Genomic DNA, 21,264 nt, shown 5'->3' with positions numbered 1-21,264 from the left:
TTGTTACAATAGATTGTCGTGATTGTCATAAGTTTCTTCGAGGCCTGCATTACTTCCAGCTAGATACTATAGCTCGTATGCAGTAATCAAATGTTAATGTGTTCTGACATTTTAATATATTTATATTTGGCATTAGGTGGTGAAAAGGGTATTCCTGAATGGCAAAGAAATCGATAATGAAAATCAAATGAAAATCAATCCCAAATTCAAAGAGAAATTATTAATGAAGGAGAGACTTACCCCTGACGGTCCGGGGCCGATCAAGGGAGGAGCGTCGATGATTTCATCGAGAATATCCAGAGTCCCTTGATCATCCTAAATAAAAGAAAAATTAGAGAAGAGAGGGGGATGGAGGGGTAAAGCGGGAGAGAAAGAGAGAGCGAGAGGGGGGAGAGGAGAAAGCCAGATAAAGCGAGAGAGCAATAGAGTTAGAGAGAGGGGGAGAGGTGGGAAGAGAGAGAGAGAAAGCGACAGACAGAGAAAGAGAGAGAGAGTGACAGGCAGAGCGAGAAAGAAAGGGAAAGGGGGAGAGGGGAGAGGGAGTGTGAGAGAGAGAGAGAGAGAGAGAGAGAGAGAGAGAGAAGGAGGAATGGGGGAGACATAACATAGTAGTGAAATACTGGAAAAGCAAAATGGACTTTACAATTTACGTATATTGTCATCACTTAAATCGATAATGGTATGAGTGCTTCTCTGTTAATATTTTACTGCAGCCTTGCAGATTATAGTAATACTATGGAAAAGCATCTTATGTATTAAAGAACAATCGTAACACTTCAACGATATTAATACTCTTTGCCTTATATTGCAAAGAATCAACAGGTCTCAACCATACAACACATCTTCCATATTCACTGGTTTATTTAATATACACGCCGTCGAGTTCGAAGCACTCTGTACAATCCCGAAAAAATAAACCTTTTCGAAATGACAAGTGTAGACATGCAGAGGGAAATTTGACCTCCCTTGCGATATACACGAGATAATATAGAATGACAGCATAAGGGAGTGAATATAAAGTGCAAGTCAAACTTCTGCAGGTGGAATCACTCAGATTCAGTCACACAGGGATATACTGTTTTTAAAGCAAATAACGAAACAAGACATGACAAAAAACAAACAAACAAACAAACACAAACAAACCATAGAAGCGATCTCGTACATTTTTCTTCTTTTGCAACTCTACATAATTTTCTCCTCGCTTAGCGGCAAAAATTCGATGCAAATACTTAGCGATCCTGCAATGAAGTTGGAAATCGCTTGAGTAGTTTGTTTTGTTGAAAAGAAAAAATATTATTATTTGTTGTTTTTATGTTTTCATTTTTCTTGTGTTGTTACGACGACAATTCTGAAGCGTTCCAAATTACCTTTACGCCTCTGCGAATCGAGACGACTGTCAAAAAAAGAGTTCTAGCTCTGGTACAATTTCTTCCATATGTTAAAAAGAGATATAATCATTATCACAAAGCTCTGTATTCGTTCAGTGTAGGTTGCTTTAAAACACACCAGTGTGACTGGACTCTTATAAATATATATATATACGGATTGTAAACGACATTCTGATGGAGGAAATATTAGTGCGCCTGCGCAACAAGCTTCTAATTCATTGCAGGTGCAATCACAACGATTCCCGTGGTGGCGCTTTTCAGCTTTCTCCGTCAGCATGGGCAGGGGATTGATGAGAGTTGACAAATGTTTGGGAAAGTTAACCGATTTAGTCTGCCGAGACGCAGGTTGAATAGGAACCAGAGTCTTTCATCCGCCGATGCATCTGATTTGGGTCCGCTTACACAGTGGAAATGTTTCCTTTAGGCACCCAACATGTAAAATGGACACTGCTCATTTCAGTTTCAATCGGTTAGTCCGAGACGCCCTAAAATCTACGTCAACGTGTATGGTGCGCTTAGTAATCAAGAAGCGCAAGGTATAGAAGTGGCGTCATTTATGAATGCACTTCGGGAAGGGAGATGTGAGTTAGCCTAGCGGTACGGTCAACTCTCTGTCTTTGCCTAAAACCGACCCAATTAAACGATTGAGATATTATGTGTAATTGGGTTTTCATACAATGTGTATCAATCAGATCTTATGATTTACGGCACCATATCTATAGGATCTCTATAGGATATGGGGTATGAGCTTTAATATAAACTCACCTTGAGTTCATTTCCCAAATGTCTTTGTGATTTTGTTGAATTTTATCCAGTTAAACCAACCATACATGCAAACAAATCCACATGATTTCCCGAAATGTATTAAAACCTATAATTTGACATGAATCAGTCTTTCAATTCGGTTCATGACACTCCATACCCTCCTCATTTACCAATTAACTGTAATGTCTTCCCTTCTAATTGTCTTCGAATGACCCCAATGGTCCACAAGAGAGTAATTTCCATGGAATATACGGTTGAGGGATGATACGTAATCTTCCATTTCCCTTCTTCTTTACCCATAATCCATCACTTGGGATTATACGTCTGGAAGAAGGATAATCATAGTCTAGAGTTCAGACACGAAAGGATTGGTAATTGAAAAAAGAAAACTGTCTAAATCCCGCTCCGCTCGACTTACAAAATGACTCGGAATTTGCCATCATGTTGCAATTGCGCGATGAGTCGAAATAGGCCACCGAATATCTTTCGGGACAGTTTATCGTAGCTTGCATGACTTGGTAGGGGCTAGGAGGGGGACTTGCAAAACTAAATTACTTCTCAGAGTTGAACTAGAGTCCCCTTCGAAATTCCCCAAAACATGTGCAAGCCAAATGAAATATTTGTGCATTGATGAGAGAATTTATTGGGAATTACATGATTTTCATTTGGGTAGCAGCTGCGTACATTCAATACTCCGCGCTGATTGTTTTCTGATGAAGTTTTTTGTCTTTCGGGAAACGAAGAATCGTCGGAGATGTGTCTTCCAAAATGAATTTGAAAAGCCATTCAATGGTAGTTTATCCTTCGAATCCGTTTGTTCTCCTTCATAAATAAGGGATCGGTACTTCTGCACGCTTTCTTTTCATTTCAGAGATATTTGCATACAGTACTGCTGTTTAAGAAGTTGAAACGGAATCCAATTTTTGATTGAGAGAGCATATAGCTCTCATTTATTTCTTCCAATATGTACAATTAAAAATCAAACAAGTTAACAGTATGTCACGCATAATTTCATGTTTACATCAAAATAGCAGAGTTATACATACATAAGAGCTAGTAATACAAATAAATGAAAGAAATGGGTGTCCCGAAAATGTAAGGAGGGGATCACCAGAGTAAACAACAAAAAAAACAAAAAAAATAGTTGTTTACAAATGAATCATGAATAATGCTAACGACAGCCGGAGGGGTGTGGTCGTTGCGACGCCACACCCCATCACTTTACAAAGCTGAGTAGCAAGGTAAATGAAGGAATGATAACTGCGCTCATGCTCTTCCACTTCTCCTCATCCTCATTCCTTCCTTCTCTTCATAAACATGGCTGCTTGATTTTCTATCCCTTTCCTAATTCTCATCATCCTGCTTTAAATCCCCCTTTCCCTCTTAATTATCTTTCTTCTTTCTTTACCTTTAAATTGTCTTTACTGTTTTACCATCACCTTCCATTTCTCCTCTCCTCTCCTTCCCTTCTCCTTCTTCACCGTCCTCTTGATATTACACCTTCCATCTTCTTTAATTTACCCAATTATCATTCTAACCATGTGGATCCCCCCAATCATTTCCGACTTTCTTCATCACCAGTCTTCATTGTCTCTCCAGGCTCTCTCTCTCTCTCTCTCTTTCTCTCTCTCTCTCTCCCCCCCCCCTCTCTCTCTCTCTCTCTCTCTCCCTCTCTCTCTCTCTCTCTCTCTCTCTCCCTCTTATATGACTTTTATCTGTCTGAATGACGACAAATAAATCAACGGACTGACAGTGCCACAGGAGGGCATTATGCAGACTCTATCTAATTATCACATCCCCTTATAATAAATCAATCGACAAATTGCGGTAGCGTGACATTTCAAAGCATTGAAATAAAACATTTTAATCCTTTGCTCCCAAGTTTCAAAAGTATGCTTTTCGTTCAGATTTCTTTTTATAAATCGTTCTTGTCTTTGCGATAACATACATTTATTCATATTTTTTCAGATTGTTGTCATAATATGTTTTACTAGAACATTATCAAAATTCATAATCATTACGAAAAAGCATCTGGGTTTCAAATTTCTGACATTAGGATATGTGTGCACTTAGCGAGATTTCATGAAATAAACCGATTTTACCCTTCTCAATCTAGTCGTAGCATTGCATGACTATCTCGTTATTGTAATGCAATACGTGTAATGTTCAGGATCGACATTTTCTAAGCGAATTCTATCGAATAAAACAACACTAGCTGTATAAATGGATCCATCAAGGTTCAAAATAATTGCCAGACCATTTCCGATGTGAGATTCGTCAAGTATCATAAACTCTTCAGCCTCTTCAACATTTTTCACCGCCTCCGCAATTGCATCTTACGAATCAATTCCATCTCTCCTCAAAAGTCCATTACACTAAGGGCGCGTTCATGCTTGATTTTGTAGGTAGAATGAGCGATCTGAAACGCTCATCGTAAACGCTCATCGTGATCGTAGTTCCACGGGGTACTGTTCATGCTTACTTCTCTGGCTCATCGAGGCAATTCTCCGTGTGTGGCCTTAATTGGTCTTCCAGCTGGATTCGCAAACCTTCACTGTGCATGCTACGTAGACCCACTAGAGGTCAGTGCGTTGACCCCATTTAAACGCGTTTACAAATAATTGTAAACGCATCTTTTTGTGAGTTTACGATCGGCGATCGTGATCGCCGTTTTTCGGTGATTCTACAAAAGTAAGCATGGACGCAACTGTGTTTTAAACTAAACGCGTAACAGATGCCTGATTCTGGCCAGAAAAAGTGAAACATGAACACGCCCTTATTAAAGAAAAACGTAATCATAGTGGGAATAACTATTGGGTATTCGCCTGCTGAGAGCCAGAAGGGCGTTATATCTTTGCAAAATGATCTGACTTAATGCCTTTCTAGCTGTCAACAGATTATGGCTGGTACACGCAGCGGTTGAACGCACAGCTAAATTCCTTGATGTCTGATGAGGCGTAGACGATGGAATATGGGCATGACTGACACGTGTGACATAATGCAAGAAATAAACTACAGATACAATTACAGATAAGACGTTATCTACCGTACTTTTTTAAGTTGCTTTGGTAAAATACAATGTATACCGACGAATTTTTAACCAACTTAAACGCCGTGACTGATTTTCATTTATTTACTCATTTTGTTGAAACAGCTAATGGATGAAACGTTAAAACGTTGCAAAGGCTTCCGAGATATCAAGTGTAATCCCGACAGCCTTGTGTGTCATAATGTTGAATGGCGCGAACATTACGAAGATATATATGATATGCTTATATTAATTTCCGCAGGTAGAACAATAGTGAGTTGCCAATGAGTTGATTTTTCGGGTGTCTTAACGGTCAGCTCATTGAATATTTGCATGTACAACACTATCAAGGTAGCACCCCCTCCCCCCCCCCCCCCCCACCACCACCACCCACACCCCAGCCCCTCGGCAACGCCTCCTACTACGCCTACGAACGTGGCCTGTATTCGCTTCTTGTTCGATGACTGGATGTTCAAGGTATGTTCGTCTCCATGGAAACGTGCATCAATTAAGGGGGATGCCTTGGCGGTATAAACGTGAGGCGACATTATAATGGTCGTGTGACATGGATGTAAGCATGCTCATTAGATGTATATACGGAACCAATGTCTTTCGTGACGACCTATTTCATGTGCTTAATTAAGCATGTGGGATACATCAAAAGGGGAATGGTCTGGAAAGAGTTTGGTCTACGTGCACGTCGTGGAACAACATATAAACTAGGAATCTTGTTGTTCACCTCAACATGTTTGAAAGTCGAATAGCCAATTCTTCTTTTATAATTTTATATTATTCTCCAATTTCTTGATTGCTGCTCTCTGCCTATATCGTCTTTTGATATTCGGAAGTTCTTTTTCTTCATTCTTCTGTCATTCTGTCTTAACTGTTTCCTTTGCTCCATTAAAATGTGTTAAATGCCCCTTCCTTCGTTTAATTATTCTCCTTTCATGTCTTAGATAATATTGTCTTTCAATCTCGGCTTCTCTTTTTGCCTTTCTTGTTTATTCTTTGTGTCTCTTCAAACTTCTTCCAATGTCTTTTGTCTTTCTTCTTTATCTGTTTCTGTTTTATTGGTCTTTTTCCAGTTTTATGGTTGTAGAACGATGCATCTCTTCTGACGCTTAGTTTTCCCTTCTTTTAACAATTCTTCTTTTCCTGCCCCTCCTCCTTGTTCTTAGTTTACTCCTTCTCCTCCTCACCATCTTCCTCCTCCCCGCCTCAAGTATATTCTTCTCCTCCTCCCCTCTCCTCCTCTTCCTCAACTATTCTTTTACTTTTTCTCCTCCTCCTCACCCTTCTCCCAGGCTCCTCCTTTACTATCTACTTCTTCTCTTCATCCTCCTCCTTCTTATCTTCCTCCTCCTTCTTCTTCTCTTTATTCTTCTTCTTCTTCTTCTTCTTCTTCTTCTTCTTCTTCTGCTTCTTCTTCTTCTTCTTCTTCTTCTTCTTCTTCTTCTTCTTCTTCTTCTTCTGCTTCTTCTTCTTCTTCTTCTTCTTCTTCTTCTTCTTCTTCTTCCTTCTTCTTCTTCTTCTTCTTTCTCTCCTTCTTCTTCTTCTTCTTCTTCTTCTTCTTCTTCTGCTTCTTCTTCCTTTTTCTTCTTCTTCTTCTTCTTCTTCTTCCTTCTTCTTCTTCTTCTTCTTTCTCTCCTTCTTCTTCTTCTTCTTCTTCTTCTTCTTCTGCTTCTTCTTCCTTTTTCTTCTTCTTCTTCTTCTTCTTCTTCTTCTTCTTCTTCTTCTTCTTCTGCTTCTTCTTCCTTCTTCTTCTTCTTTTTCTTCTTCTTCTTCTTCTTCTTCTTCTTCTTCTTCTTCTTCTTCTCATTCTTCTTCTTCTTCTTCTTCTTCTTCTCATTCTTCTTCTTCGTCTCCTTCTTCTTCGTCTCCTTCTTCGTCCCTTATCTCGCCCTCTTCTGCATCATCATTTCCTCCCTTTTCCTTTCCATCTCCATCCTCCTTCTCCTCATGTTCATCCTCCAGCTGACTACCCCCCCCCCCTCCCCCACCCCCTCCCCTACCTCTTTCTTCGACGACTGACAAGCAACCATGCACTATGTTATCATAATGATAAAAGAGAATATCTAACATTCCATTCCAATGGTTTTTAAAGACATTAATCGTCGACCAACCGGGCTCTCGTAATACATCCAACCCAGATGAAAATAGCATGATACCAACAGGTTCAATTGCACTATGATGACCGATAGGACGTCGAAATCGTGACTGACATTGACTTTGATTACGACATTGAGCGATTTAAACCCTAATGAAAGTGAATAATGCTTCCCCACAATAGCGGAAATGAAAAGCTGTACATCAAACACGACCAACTTCCCGCCATGTTTCCATGCAAACATCACTAATGAACTTAGTCTTTAGGTCGGAAAAGGGATGTGTTTTAAAAGCAATGTATCAGCGATTATTTGCCTAGAGGAGCATTGTTAATTTAACACTGTCAGAATGACACATTACGCAAGTAATTAACTTGATAAGTATATTGGACAACATCCATTATGGCCTGTCTTTTTATTTTCTTTAAATTAATTTGTTCGATGTATTCCTTCTTCATAAATCTGCTCAAAGTGGCACTGAAATTTTAGATTGAAATGTTGCAGTTCACTTAATTTCATGAAATAGCCACGGAATAATTGAACTTGACAGAAATAAGCATCTGGTATCATGGGAAATGGAGAAATTTCACAAAAGATGACATTTCGTTGACATTTGCCAACCTTCCATGATGTTTATTCTATAATTCGTTAACCAGACGAGAGCTAGCTTTCTGTTTACAAAGGAACCAAGAGATTCTTTTAAAAAGGAAAAAAAGACAAGAAATCACAACGGTTATTATTAGATTGGGGGGGGGGGGGTGGCTTACCGTGAACTGTGCAACAAAGTCCCCTATCTGAGCCTTCGCCTCTTTTAGAGCAACTCGAGCATTATTCTGTGTAAAAAAAAAAAAAAAAAAAAAAAAAAAAAAAGATTCAAATCAAACAATATATAATCTCAACAACCTCGAAAAATAATTAAATCGTAGTTTTTTTCAAATCGGATACATATTTGTCTTTTGTCAGTACTTCCAGCCCTGTTGACTAGACTTTTAAAAAGAGCATAAGGACATACCTCTTCAATAACTAAATGTTTATATATTTCTATATATTTGATAACTTGTGTCATTTATTTTCATTATTTTCCGTTTGTAAAAGGCATGGAACAATATGATATTGAATTTTTCGCTGTACAACAAAAAAATTGTACGTGATGTACGTGTTATGTATATTCGATTAATTTACCAGTTTTTCCTCTGGCGTTGAAGTCCCGACGGGGGCATGTTGATATTTGGTAGTTGGTGTGGTCCTGACAGTGGGTGTGGTCTTGGTAGTAGGCGTGGTTATGCTGGTGGTTTGGGTAGTGGGTGTGGTCCTAGCAGTGGGTGTGGTCGTGGTAGTGGGCGTGGTTATGCTGGTAGTTTTGGTAGTGGGTGTGGTCCTGGCCGTGGTAGTGGGCATGGTAGTGGGCGTGGTTGTGCTGGTGGTTTCCGGTGTAGGCGTGATCATCTCAGTTGTTGTAAGCTCTTCCGTTGGTTCAACGGGAAGTGCTTCCGGGGCTGCTTTACACTGAAGGAACTTGAAGACTGAAAAACATTAGAAAGAAAAAGAAAGAAAAGAAAACAAACAAATAAAATATTCTGAAAGTTTTCGGTACTGTGCTACTTCAAGAAGTGGCCTTTTATACATTTTTTGTGCCACTGTCCGCACTTGAGTTATGAGTTGTTGGCGTCGTCGTAGTTGTTGCTGTTGCTCCTGCTACTGCTACTGCCGTTGCTGTTGTTGTTGCTGTTGTTGTTGTTGTAGTTTATTAGTTTACTAAATTTTGGGGAAATTATTATTTGGTATACTTTTACGGTTGGGTGTAGTCTAATAATCTGGAGAACGAAATATAGGTGACCGAATAAGATATTGTTTTCAAATTACGAAACCGGAAGGTGCAGATTTCGAATCCATTTATGTGACGTGTACTAGTATTCTTTGATAAGGGGGCATCAATATTCTCGCTCATCTAGTCTCTCGGAGAAGGTATTAAACGTTTCTGACGGTTCTGAAGAACGTACTTTTGCAGAGTATAGTCTTTGATTATGTCGTGTAAGAAGGGGAGGAAAGGGACTCATTTCTGCGACAATCTTGGTCAGTTTCTCATTACATTTGAAGCTTAGGCATAGACAGTGGACCCAAGGTTGCACCACCCCTTTTACTTGAGAAAATGATAATAAAAAATGCCCCATCCCCCCCCCCCCCATTTCCTCCTTTTTTTTCCCGGAAACGTCATGAAAATATCACTACAATTTGCGTATAAACCCTTTGACAACCCCACCCGAAACTGGTAGGAATTCATGACTTTTGATAATCATCTTTCAAAGTAATAAAAAATCACGCAGTAAAGAAAAACTCTCGCTCCACCCCCCCCCCTTTCTTTTTTGTCTTGACGACCCTGAATTCGCCTCTGATTTAATGAGTTACATGAATGGATGACTGGCAACATATGAGTTTAGCAGACCATGGTATATACCAGACACATAATGAACGATAGTGGGAGGGAATGAAGCGAGTCGAGCGGTACCGAGTATCGGGGGAGAGGCGGCCCAAACATCACGCTTCGTTAGCTTCATCACCTGCGCTAATGACCACACTGGTCCCACCACACAGAAAATCATGATGAGAGTGAGAGAGAGGGATAGATTGAAAGAGAGTGAGAGAAAGAGACAGAGAGAGAGTGAGAAAGAAAGAGAGACAGGGAAAAGAAAGAAAGTGAGAGTAAAAGAGAGAGTTAGAAAGAAAGATAGAAAGGTGAGAGAAAGAGAGAGGGAGATAGAGAGAGAGAGTAGGAGAGAGAGAGGGGGAGATAGGGGATAAGGAGAGAGGGATAAAGAGAGAGAAAAAGAGAGAGAGAGATTAAAGGGGGAGAGAGAGAGAGAGAGAGAGAGCGCGCGAGCAGGGGATGCGGGGGCGAAAAAGCGAAAGGCACGCGACGTCTTTAATGAAGTATTACTACCAACATTTATCTTTTTGATTTAGTGTACACATTTGTCATCATAATGAATGTTCAGGGAATAATTACCTTTTTATTATCTCTTTAAAACCATTTAATCAAAACTAAAGTTTCAAACGAGAAAGTCTAGAGAGCTAATCACGGTAAAATGAATGCCATATGCATGATGTTCGTAAGAACAGGTTCACATCTAATTAAGATGTCGAATACTGTAATTACCTGAATGTCGCAAAAAATCGATGCCACGAATTCGTTTGAAAGAAACGATCGAAATATCAGCGAACTACGTAAGAAAATTAAGAACTCATTATCCTTTCTAGGACACCATAATCTTCTACATCAATCACTTTTGCCTTTAAGAATGCAATGCCTGCCCGAGTATTCACCTTCCGAGGATAATAACCCAGTCGCTGCCATGTGAAAAATTCCATCTACTATTAAGTCTCACTAAGTTTTTTCCGTTCAAGGCGCTGTTTTAGAAGCATTATGATGGGAGGGGGTAGGGAGGAGGGGGGGGGGGGAAGGAAAATATTGGATAATCAATCAGGTGAAATTATACCACTGATTATTATGTGGTAATTATTAATAATCAGATTATTCTTATTCACAACATACTCCTACGCTGTCGCTGCTTTCCAAGATGATATACATGGGCGAGTTGTGATGCCATGATTTTCAGATAATTTGTCGAACGATGTTTCTAATCTTTTATTCATTATGTAGTCAACTGTATGAGAGACGTTAAAACAAGAAAATTAATTTAATGGGGTATTCATGATAGGCCACACATGAAACACTTTTTGTTAGATTTCAAACTATTAAAGTGCATAATTTCCTTGCAATAATTATTACCGAAACCTAAATTCGACCATGGAATATCAAAACTGTGATACGAAAATCATAAAAGGTGCGCTGTGTTAATTGTTTACAATTAGATGAAATGCTTGAAGAAGAAAAAAAAATGACTCGACATATGCGTTCTTGGATATTTGCAAAACAAAAGAAAAAAGGAGTAAGTAAAAATTAAATGAAATGGGGTATAGGGGAGAAATGTAACAACAAAAAGTAGGCCGTACACCTATCAAATACAAAGGAGCGGACATACTCCCTAATGGAAAAGAAAATCATATCAACACTGCCTGGAGAAAGTATTAAACCCAGAGAAGATGAAAGAAGATGATGATTATTGCTTTCTTCGCTCGACCAATTTACTTTTGCAATAAATGCAGCCGGTCAGTTTGGTCCTTAATGAAAATGGTGCATATTTGATGGCGGCAAACACTCCCGACGCCACAAGGAATCTTGTTTCTCTCACGTCCTCGAATTTCGGACACGGTTATTATACCAATGGTCAACGGCTTGATGGTCACGGAGAGGGTCAGTGGATAAATAAACTTTATTCGTTTATTCAGCGAAATATTGACTATGTGTTCCTTTGTGTACTTAAGGGCATTATCATTGTCATACGTAATTAGGTATGCCTGTCAAAACAAGAGGTCTTCTTTTGACCCAAAGAAATAACGCCTTCAAAAAGACACTATAATTATAATAATAATATATTAAATGACAGGCGAACGTCATGCGAACCAATTCACCGTCTGTAGATAACATGCCCTCATGCAGACTTCATCAATGATGACGTAATTATTGCGTTTTCCATGATTGTAAGTTTCTATTTCCTTATACAGAACTTTTCCTTTAATCTGTAAAATGTTTGATACAGGTGCTTTTCAACAGAAGATGTAACGGCTTTTACTCCAAAAAAAAGAAAAAGGTGAAATAACAAGGAATACAATTTCGCTTATAGTGACATATTACATTAGATAATTACAGCCCATCTTCCCCGGACCAATTATACATATTACTCCTCTATAATTGATCATTTACGTTTGGAAAATGCACCCAGTCATAATAACATGCTGACGGCCTTTTCTTCATACTGCACATTACATAATTGCAGATATCCCCTTTTCAGACCCATTATCAACATTACATTTCTATAATTAATCCTAGGATAATGCACCCAGTCATATACCATAATGTTGGCCTTTCCTTCATACTATACATTACTTAATTACAGCCAAACTTTTCCTTCATACTGTACATTACCTAATTAGAGCCAACCTTTTTTCAGACCCATTATCAAAATTACTCTTCTGTAATCAATCATTTATGTTTGGAAAATGAACCCAGTCACAATATTATGCTGGCGGTCTTTTCTTCAGCTTGAGAGAAGGGCTCTTGAACAGTTAATGGTAATGCTTGATGCTTGATGCTTGATGCTCTGCAATGCTTAACTCTATGTAAACTTTAATGGGTTTACTCCCTTTTGGCTATGAAGAGACGGTAGTATGCTCGGCATATCAGTATATATCCGCCGTAATGGAATTAGGAGTGGGGCGTGGGGGGGGGGGGTAGGAGACGCGCGCCTCCTATTTCGAGACATCTACTTTTTCAGAACCCTGGATCCGCCACTGGTTAGACATGTTAGAAGGCATTGCAGAATTAGAGTTAGATAAATCATACGTGTATCATAATTGTATCTATCAGTATATATCTGCAGTGGTGGGTGAGGGGGGGGGGCAGGAGATGCGCGCCCCCTACTTCCAGGCATCTTCTTTTTCAGAACCCTGGATCCGCCACTACTAAGACATACACTGTAGAAGACATTGATGTATAGGAGTTAGATAAGTCATGCATGATAACGTTGGTAGAGACCATTCCGCCATGTCACATCAACACGTGACATTTGCAGCTGAATATTTTGTCAGTATTATTTTTGTCCTGCGACACCGCGAACCTCATCCGTCAGTCGTAAAAACAGACGTTATGCGTATTAAAAGTAATGGATTTGATTTTAAGATGACAGGTTAATTACAGGAAGTTATTCAAAGAACGAATGATATGACAACGTCTCGATCGTTAGTGCGGCGGCCTGTCATTTGTTGCGTAGCCTCTGAAAGGGGGGGGGGGGGGGGTACCGCCAACAAGTTTGTCCATAAACGTTAATTCTTATTACTGATGTACACCGCAAGAACATGTACAAGGCAAGACGAACCACATGTGCAGTGTTCCAGGTGACAACATTTGGCGGAATCTAATTTAGACAATACAGTAAGAAGAGTCTATTTTAAAGGCACTGTTCTTTTCATGCAAAACAACCAAGAAAGCCACATTTTCTCCCATTCAAAATGGTGTCATTGCGCCTCTCTATAAATGTCTATCAGAATTTTGTTTTTAAAAGGGAGTACCACAATTTCTCGCTATCCTTTCTAATAACTGTCGCCAATAAACTTGTTATTAATTAGTTTTTCAGACACCACCATTCCATTCTAAATATTTCAACGGCACGTCTGTTTGTGTAACCTGCGTTTTCTTACCTTCTTTATAGCAGAAGAAAGGATGAGAATCCTCACAGCTCGTTTTCAAGTTGCTGGTGTTGGTGACAAAACATTCGGAAGTTGCATTTTCTCTCGTTTTCTGTTGGAATAAATTTGCAGATAATGAAAGTTTAATATTTTCCACCTGGGTTAAACTTGTTGAAAATGTGAATAAATATTGACTAAATGATTTCTTCATATATTCTATTTCAGTTGTTTCATTCTCCGTTACGCGACATTCACATAATCTTCATTCATTTATTTCACATTTTCTCTTTCAAATCATTCTAGAAGAAATGGCCAGTTTTTACATTCATTGATTAAGTTTCTGTTACTTTCTTTTACACCTATTCAATAAATGGCTTCTATGGGGGGCAGGGGCGGCGATCCCGGGGGACGGGGGGGGACACGTCCCCTTCAATTTTTTTAGGGGGGATCGTCCCCCCCCCCCTCAAAATTTGAAAAAGTGCAAAAAAAAGTGTATAGCAAATACTGACTAAAGACTGCAATAAACTTTAAGGCTCGGGACGGCACTGGACGGCACGTGAGTGCAGCGTTTAGACGAATAAAAGTGCAAAAATCTTCTCGATACGCTCTCTCGCATAATATTCTTCAAACAAGTAAATAATTGTAGAAAAGTGAAGTGTGAAAAAGGTATATTGCTTGTTTTATACTATTGTTTTGCTAAGGAATGTTATTTGTTAATACAACAAAACTTCAAAAACCTGTAAGGGGGTAGTCACTTCCTTTACCTTCACCCCTCTCGTTCACTATGCTCCCTCGCACTGGCGTAATGACGAGGGGGGGGGGGGGTTGTGGCAGTTTCCCTCCTAATAACATTCAAACGTGGTTTATTTCTAATTTGATACCAGTGATTTACAAATGTTGCTGAAATGGCATGGTTTTTCCCTGAGCTTCCGGGTGCTCTGCCCCCTGTACCCCACCAAAGGCCCTAAGACGGGCCCCTGGTTGCTCATCTGACCGTAATTAAATGCCTAAAAACCCTGAGCTTCCGGGGGCTCCGCCCTAAGGCAGGCCCCTGGATACTCATCTGACCGTTATCAAATGCCTAAAACCCCTGAGCTTCCGTTACTGAGAAGTAACAAGGGCCCCTAAAGCGGACCCCTAGATGCTCATCTTACCGTTATAAAATACCTAAAACCCCTGAGCTTCTTTGAAGTATATTCAGTATGTTAGGACAAAAAATATATATTACTCCAATATGCGAATACCGTATCCATTCCTCAGCATTCTCTGCGTTTGTTACTTTGAACTCGCCAAGGTAGTCTCACAAATATGGACAGTAATTTGACATGGTATTCGGCTGTCCACATTTTTTTTAGAACTTGTAACGTAAGATCTCGAAATGTTTTAGTAGAAAACTCATTGAAAGTAACGAAGGGTTTCAATAGGTTCTAAAATGTAGTGGGGTACTTTGCGAAGAAGCAAGGGCAACAAAACAGTTTAATACAATTTTTTTTAAATGGTGGGGGCACTGAGAGAGCGGAGAGACTGAGTGGGGTGTAGGAGAGGAGTTTTCCCTCCATCGAGACATGGTCTAATGCATGTTAAAGAGTTAGAGCGGGTAAAAGAAAATGTTATGACCCCCCCCCCCCCCCCCCGCCCGCTGCGCCAAAATATTTTGATGTCCCCGCAAATTATCCGAATTAGAATAGAATAGATGCATTCAGACTCAGGAATAATTCCCATGAATCAGGTAATTACATTTTCTGCCCAGTGTGTCCATTCACCCCACTGTGGAGGAAGGAGTTCGTCATTCGAGCCTTCCGAGTACACCGTCAAGAACGCCTCCATGTGTCGACATCTGGTATAGGCTTGGTCAAAGGTCAAAGGGTCATTGACATGTTTGTGACATCTCTTTCTCCTGAATGACCATCCTTGTGGACACTTGTCATCTCTGCTCACTGAAAGAGATTGGTTTTAAAATGACATAGACTGAGTTAGAAGATAGACATAATTAGAATCTGAATTAAAATGGGACAGGCCTGTTCATTAACCCACTCATACATGAGAAGGCATGTAAAAGGCGATTGGAAAGTATGTAAAAGGCGATTGTAATAGCAATATTGTAATATGTAAAAGTATAAATAATTCATTATCTTAATTAACCAGGTAAAGCCTCAACAGTAATGTATTACAGTCCTCCGAGGAATCTTGCAATTGTATTACCCTATCGTTGCTATAGGTATACCAATATCATACACCTGGGTCCAGAGGGACAAATATGAATAAAAACACCTTCATGGAGGATGCTAACACGGAGCAAAGATCGATCCTTGACCTCCCAAACGATAGTCAAGAGCCTCGTACAGCGAGATGCTGCATGTGTCTCATGTAACGTACCTTATACCAGGGTAATTATGCTGCATTATTGTAGAGCGCTTAGAGACTTCTGACAAAGTAAGTGTTAGGCGCTATATAAGCACTGTAATTATTTTATTTATACATATTCATAATCATGTAAATATATACACATGCGCATTATTTATCAGTAGGTGAATGAGAGATTCAATAAACTACGGCAATCATGTTTACAACTTGGTTGATTTACGTTATTATTGTATTGTTTTGAGTATTCTTTTGTTTGTGTGAGATAAGAGGGATAATCAGTCACACATGTAGAACTCTCTCGTAGTGATAAATACATAAATTTGACAAATTGATTCAGGGCAGGGTGTTACTGAAATTATTCATGAGGCTTCAACCACGTATACCACAAGACCAATGCAGGTGATAATTACAATGCTGACTAGAAAATGGCATGTTTCACTATAACCATTTTCCCCAATAGAATGTAGTGTTATAAAAACCGTTAGGAAAACGAAAAATGAAATTTCGAATTTCCAATCATAAATATTTTGATAATTATGCAGGCGATCGGCTAATAAAAGTCATGGGGATTCCTGACTGACCTAAAGGTTTATAATTATGATTGCAGCATGAGCTAAATCGCGGATTCTGTTTCAGAGGCAATGTTACCCAGTCACTTTAAATGAAAGACGATTCCACGGTTCCAACTGAGACAAACAGAAGATAGTATGAATTTAAAATAGAAAATGAAAACAAACGAAAACTAAAAATTTTAAACGGTAAGTTTTTACAAACTATATTGTGATAAAATTATATTATGATGAAAAGTAACACGAGTAAACAATGTTCTTAAGTGAGAGAAAAAATAGAGTTTATGAGAATTTATGGGTGAAAAATTCAGAGCTAATGAGAAGAAAAAACCCAAGACAAGTAGTACATTATAAGAAAATACAACTGTTCTACTTTAACGCACACGACATTGATAAATATTTAGTAAAATCACTGCAATCGATTAATAGTCATAGGTGAAATAATTCTCAATGATTAGCTGTAAAAGTAAATGCCACTCAAAACAACCGCAATATATAGAGAGAATAGTAAATGCTTGAGACAAATTAGAAAGTGTAATAGATAACATAATAAAGTTACACATGAATATAGACGCCGTTTAAAAATAAGCCTGTAACCACACGATTAAAAAAAAGATGTTCCAAACTAAAATGTAAGTACTCTACTCTCGACGATAAGTACTTATTTGATGTATTCTATTTGATTCTGCACATTACGGCCTACAAGTTTTAGTCATTACTTGTAAAATGCCATTAAGTTCTAAAATGGCATTTAAATAGTCGTAAGGGTATGACAAAAAAGTCTTGACAGAAGTATGGAAGGACTCACTTAAAAGGTTCTTTCTAGCTTTTGAAAGTTACATGAAATCAAGGAAAGTGAAGACAACTATTAACGGCATCAAACATCCTAGAATTAGGCAAAAGTGTCTCCCCTTTGGATTATTCGAGGGAAAACTTTTTTTCCGTAGTTATTGAATAAAAAAAAATGAATCTAATGACAATGACGAAAACTAAACCTTGAAACAGTCAGTGCTAACAAGAAACTCGAACAAAGTGATGATGAAATGAATCACACAAGAACTTCCTATAAATTGAAAGTATTTGGAAACATTCAGAGGCGTCGCTTTTATGTTGGTCCTTATACAGACAAATCTCTTTTTGAAGTAATCCCATAATAACGATTGTTTCGGTTAAATTATTTACTTCTCATACTTGCAGACGAATCATACACATTTTCGTGTTTATATTTGTCGTCTTGCTTTTTTTTTTGGGGGGGGGTGGGGGTTTCATATCAAAAGACTCGTGTTTTATTCAGAACGGCCAAACCTATAGCAGTTGGCCTCGTAAGTTAAAAAGGCTAACGTTAAATTATATATAGCGACGCCCAAACAACCAGGGGTGTTTCACAAAGACTAAGATCGACTGTAAGTTGTACTTAACTATGGCGGCTATTCATGCCACTGTTTGCTCTCACCGTTTACTAGCATTGGTCTCTCAAGAGACGGTCACATATTATGGTCACAAATCTACAGGATTAACATTTTTTGATAATTCATAGTTAAAGGAAAAAAATAGTATCTAAAGATAATAATGGTGAGATCGATCAGTGGTATTAATGGCCTGTCATAGTTAAGTCCAACTTAAAGTTGATCTTAGTCGTTGTGAAACACGACCTGACTATATTTACCTTTTAAGTATAGAAATCACAGCAAACAAATATCAAATTTTTAAGAAAAAGTATGATATATATTTATATTTTTTTATCACAACTTAAACTCAAGCTTATGTGATTTTTTTGTCTCTTCCATTACTATTTCAGCTGAAATTTTACGTCTAAATATATAGTTTTTGTTCGTTGTTGAGACATTTTGCGATACTCTGTACACATGGCACGTCATCATTATAGATTTAAATATTACTGTTAATAATACTTTAGTCATGGAGAGAGGTATACTGCTTGCAAAGTAATTTGGAAGTTACCATTATCAAGTCATAAAGTTATTACTTTGAATTTTAACGATAAGCTTGAGTTCTGGTAATGATAGAAAATAATTTATCACAGAATCCAAAAAAATTAGACTGAATGTTTCATATTACAAAGAAATGACATGTGCTGAACAATTTTGGTAGAAGAAGTATAGGGGCTGAGTATTGAGCATAGAAAAATAAAGAAATCAAGGTACGAAAGCCCGACACCATGTGCCTAACACAGAAATGAGAGTTGTGGTTTTTATTGAAGATTTTTTTAATTTATTTTACTGGTTCAACCAATCAATCTGCTGCAAGATAAACAATCAACTAAATCCAGAATGAATTATAGTCATATTTTCTTTGGATACCATGCCCATCCCAGGGCTAAATATAAGCTTTAAGGTAAAAGAAAAAAGAAAAAATTCCCATGAATCAATGCTTTAAATAATTACTTCATGAATTAAGAAAGTATAATGATAGTTGTAGTAAACGTGGTAACAATAAAAAGGTATGATGGTAATAGAATAAAATAGTAAAAGTATAATAATAGTGAAAATAATATAAACAATATATACTAATAATGACAAAACAAAGAATGAAAAATAAAAAGCAATAAAATAGAATGTTACCTTCGGAGTCACTTTGGGTGGAATCTTTTTTCTTCTCTGTATATATTAAATATTACGTCAAAATGAATTAATCTCACATTAATGTTTCGACCAATAAGAACAAAAAAAAATGTAGTGTTCACATGTGGTTTCATTAGTAAACTTTTGAATTACTCGGTAACGCATTATATACCTAGATTGGAGCATGATTGCACGAGGTTTTCTTCCTGATGTAAAGAAATTATCGACTGATTGAATTTAGTTAACCAAGACAAATCACACCAGCCTAAAAAGACTGTTCGTCAACCTTTTCAGAAACCTTTAAGAGAGTAATGAGGAATATTGGAATGTGATGAAAAAGGTATTGAACTAGGTCATATTATTCGATAATATAATGAGAGGATGTTTACCTGACTTCAAATGATTTAAAGGAACAAGTCCTCAGTAGTTTGTTATTTATTTCACATTACACGAAATATACGGATTAGCAAAAAACAATATACATGCAAGGGATTTGCAAGCAGATGGATATTTCACCTTGATTTTGGCACTATTTATTTCAAAACCTTTATTATTGTTTACTAACTTCTTTGACAATAATTATGCAAAGCAACGAATATATTTTTGTATCAGTTGTTTAAACGTGATTATCATTTCAAACACAATCATAGACAATTTGCGTTTTGTTATTTATTCACTTACTATTTCCCGCCGATTTGTAATGGCATTTGGTGAGTGATTCCTTTGCACAGCTTCCAAATCTTGTGGCGTTCTTGTCGACACGACACGAAAGTATCGATCCCTTCTCTGATAGTCGGTCACAGGTCACATACGTGTAGGTGTTCTCGTCTGTCACAGATCGGATCGGCATCGGGTCTTCTACAGTATCCTGAATGGAAAACCACAAGAAGAAAACACGGATGTGTAGTGATATACAGATATTGAAATATGATACACCCTGTATACTGTCACGAAGACCTTTAATTTCATCCCCCATTTCCACCTTCTTTTTCAGTTTATACAGGGTGGTGGTGCAAAAACCAACCCCGCAATCTCGCACAACCAACATCACCATTGACAAATCTCAGATTTCAAAATTCATGTCGAGAAATTTCCCCGAAATAGGTACGACTGTCTTTTCATTTCTGTACACGGAAAACATAGTAATATCTATTTATCAACAGATCGCTATGTACCAAACTTCCTGGCAAGGTGGACAGCCCCCATCGACTCCCCTACTCCATAAAGAAAGAGCTATTTTCAGTGACTAACCTAATTGTCCGTTGCCAGAATATGTGCCTGCCAATTTTATCTACCCCTCCCCCCGTAAAACATCCACGAGCCACCCTTTCTTCTATATACCAAGAAGAGTTAGTGTAATATCGATTATAACCTGTTTAGAGGTTGTCCCACAGTAAGTATGCCAAAGTTGGTCTTGCCACCCCCCCCCCCCCCCTCTGTAAAACGTCCCAACAATGCCCTTACTTTGTTTAAAGCCCCACTGCACTACTTGAAGCTACTTGTTCCCTCTATATAGTAAACCATGCCAAAGCGGTGCCCGTCAGTCCCCCATGATCCTCTTTTTCTTATGTTAATTGAGAGCTGAGTTGATGGGATAACCACGCTGGGTGGTCTAATCCCTCCTGGCCAAACTAGTACAGACGGGCTTTAAAGGAAGATCGACTCACCTGTTTAAGGGTTGTCCCACCATCATGACGCATGCACGTCATCTGTCCTCTTTCACATTGGAACATCGTTGTGTCTTCAGAGGCCACACATCTTCTACCGTTGCTGTTGTCTTGCAGCATCTGCTTCACCAGGTGACTGGAGTTGCCCTTGATACGGAAGCATGCCGGTGAGATGGAACCGTTTCCCATAGACCCCGAGAAACAATCGCAGATGTCCCGACATCGGGGAGATGTCTGAGGAAAGAAAATAAAATAAAAATAACATGAACAACTCATAAAGAAAGCGTAAAATTGGAGCACCATACCATGGAGCTACTACATAACCATACTCGTGCCAGATTCAGAAAAAATGGACAACCCTTTAAACAGTTTTAATTGTTATTGTTAAGATTATTTGGAATCTACCATGCTTATGCGATCATCACATATGCCAATGGAGACGTTTAATTATAACACCACAAACAGATGACGGTTTTTCTGATGGGAGTTTCCTTTT

At 38.4% G+C, this 21,264-nt stretch overlaps 1 protein-coding gene across 3 annotated transcripts in view; it reads right to left on the bottom strand.

Annotated features, from left to right (window-relative positions):
* The window catches only part of LOC764122 (adhesion G-protein coupled receptor D1), a 56,004-nt gene extending 35,008 nt beyond the window's left edge, over nucleotides 1-20,996 (bottom strand). For 2 of the 3 annotated variants that reach the window (XR_004063526.1, XM_030981908.1), the window contains exons 1-8: nucleotides 20,769-20,996; nucleotides 19,783-19,969; nucleotides 19,102-19,137; nucleotides 15,327-15,526; nucleotides 13,602-13,701; nucleotides 8,469-8,809; nucleotides 8,054-8,119; nucleotides 241-315 (exon numbers count right to left, since the gene is read on the bottom strand). Coding sequence is in view for 2 of the 3 variants with exons in the window: in XM_030981908.1 (XP_030837768.1) it covers nucleotides 241-315; nucleotides 8,054-8,119; nucleotides 8,469-8,809; nucleotides 13,602-13,701; nucleotides 15,327-15,526; nucleotides 19,102-19,137; nucleotides 19,783-19,969; nucleotides 20,769-20,957 (1,194 nt within the window). In the remaining variant the exon portion in view is untranslated. The remainder of the gene's footprint in view (nucleotides 1-240; nucleotides 316-8,053; nucleotides 8,120-8,468; nucleotides 8,810-13,601; nucleotides 13,702-15,326; nucleotides 15,527-19,101; nucleotides 19,138-19,782; nucleotides 19,970-20,768) is intronic. The other variant, XM_011666055.2, reaches the window with a different exon arrangement.
* Between the last annotated feature and the right edge of the window lie 268 nt (nucleotides 20,997-21,264).

The sequence above is a fragment of the Strongylocentrotus purpuratus genome, unplaced genomic scaffold (assembly GCF_000002235.5).
Source record: "Strongylocentrotus purpuratus isolate Spur 01 unplaced genomic scaffold, Spur_5.0 spur5_scaffold_12, whole genome shotgun sequence".
NCBI classification, from domain to species: domain Eukaryota; kingdom Metazoa; phylum Echinodermata; class Echinoidea; order Camarodonta; family Strongylocentrotidae; genus Strongylocentrotus; species Strongylocentrotus purpuratus.
The sequence above is the reverse complement of the archived record's forward strand: the minus strand, read 5'-3'. Positions and strand labels throughout refer to the sequence as shown.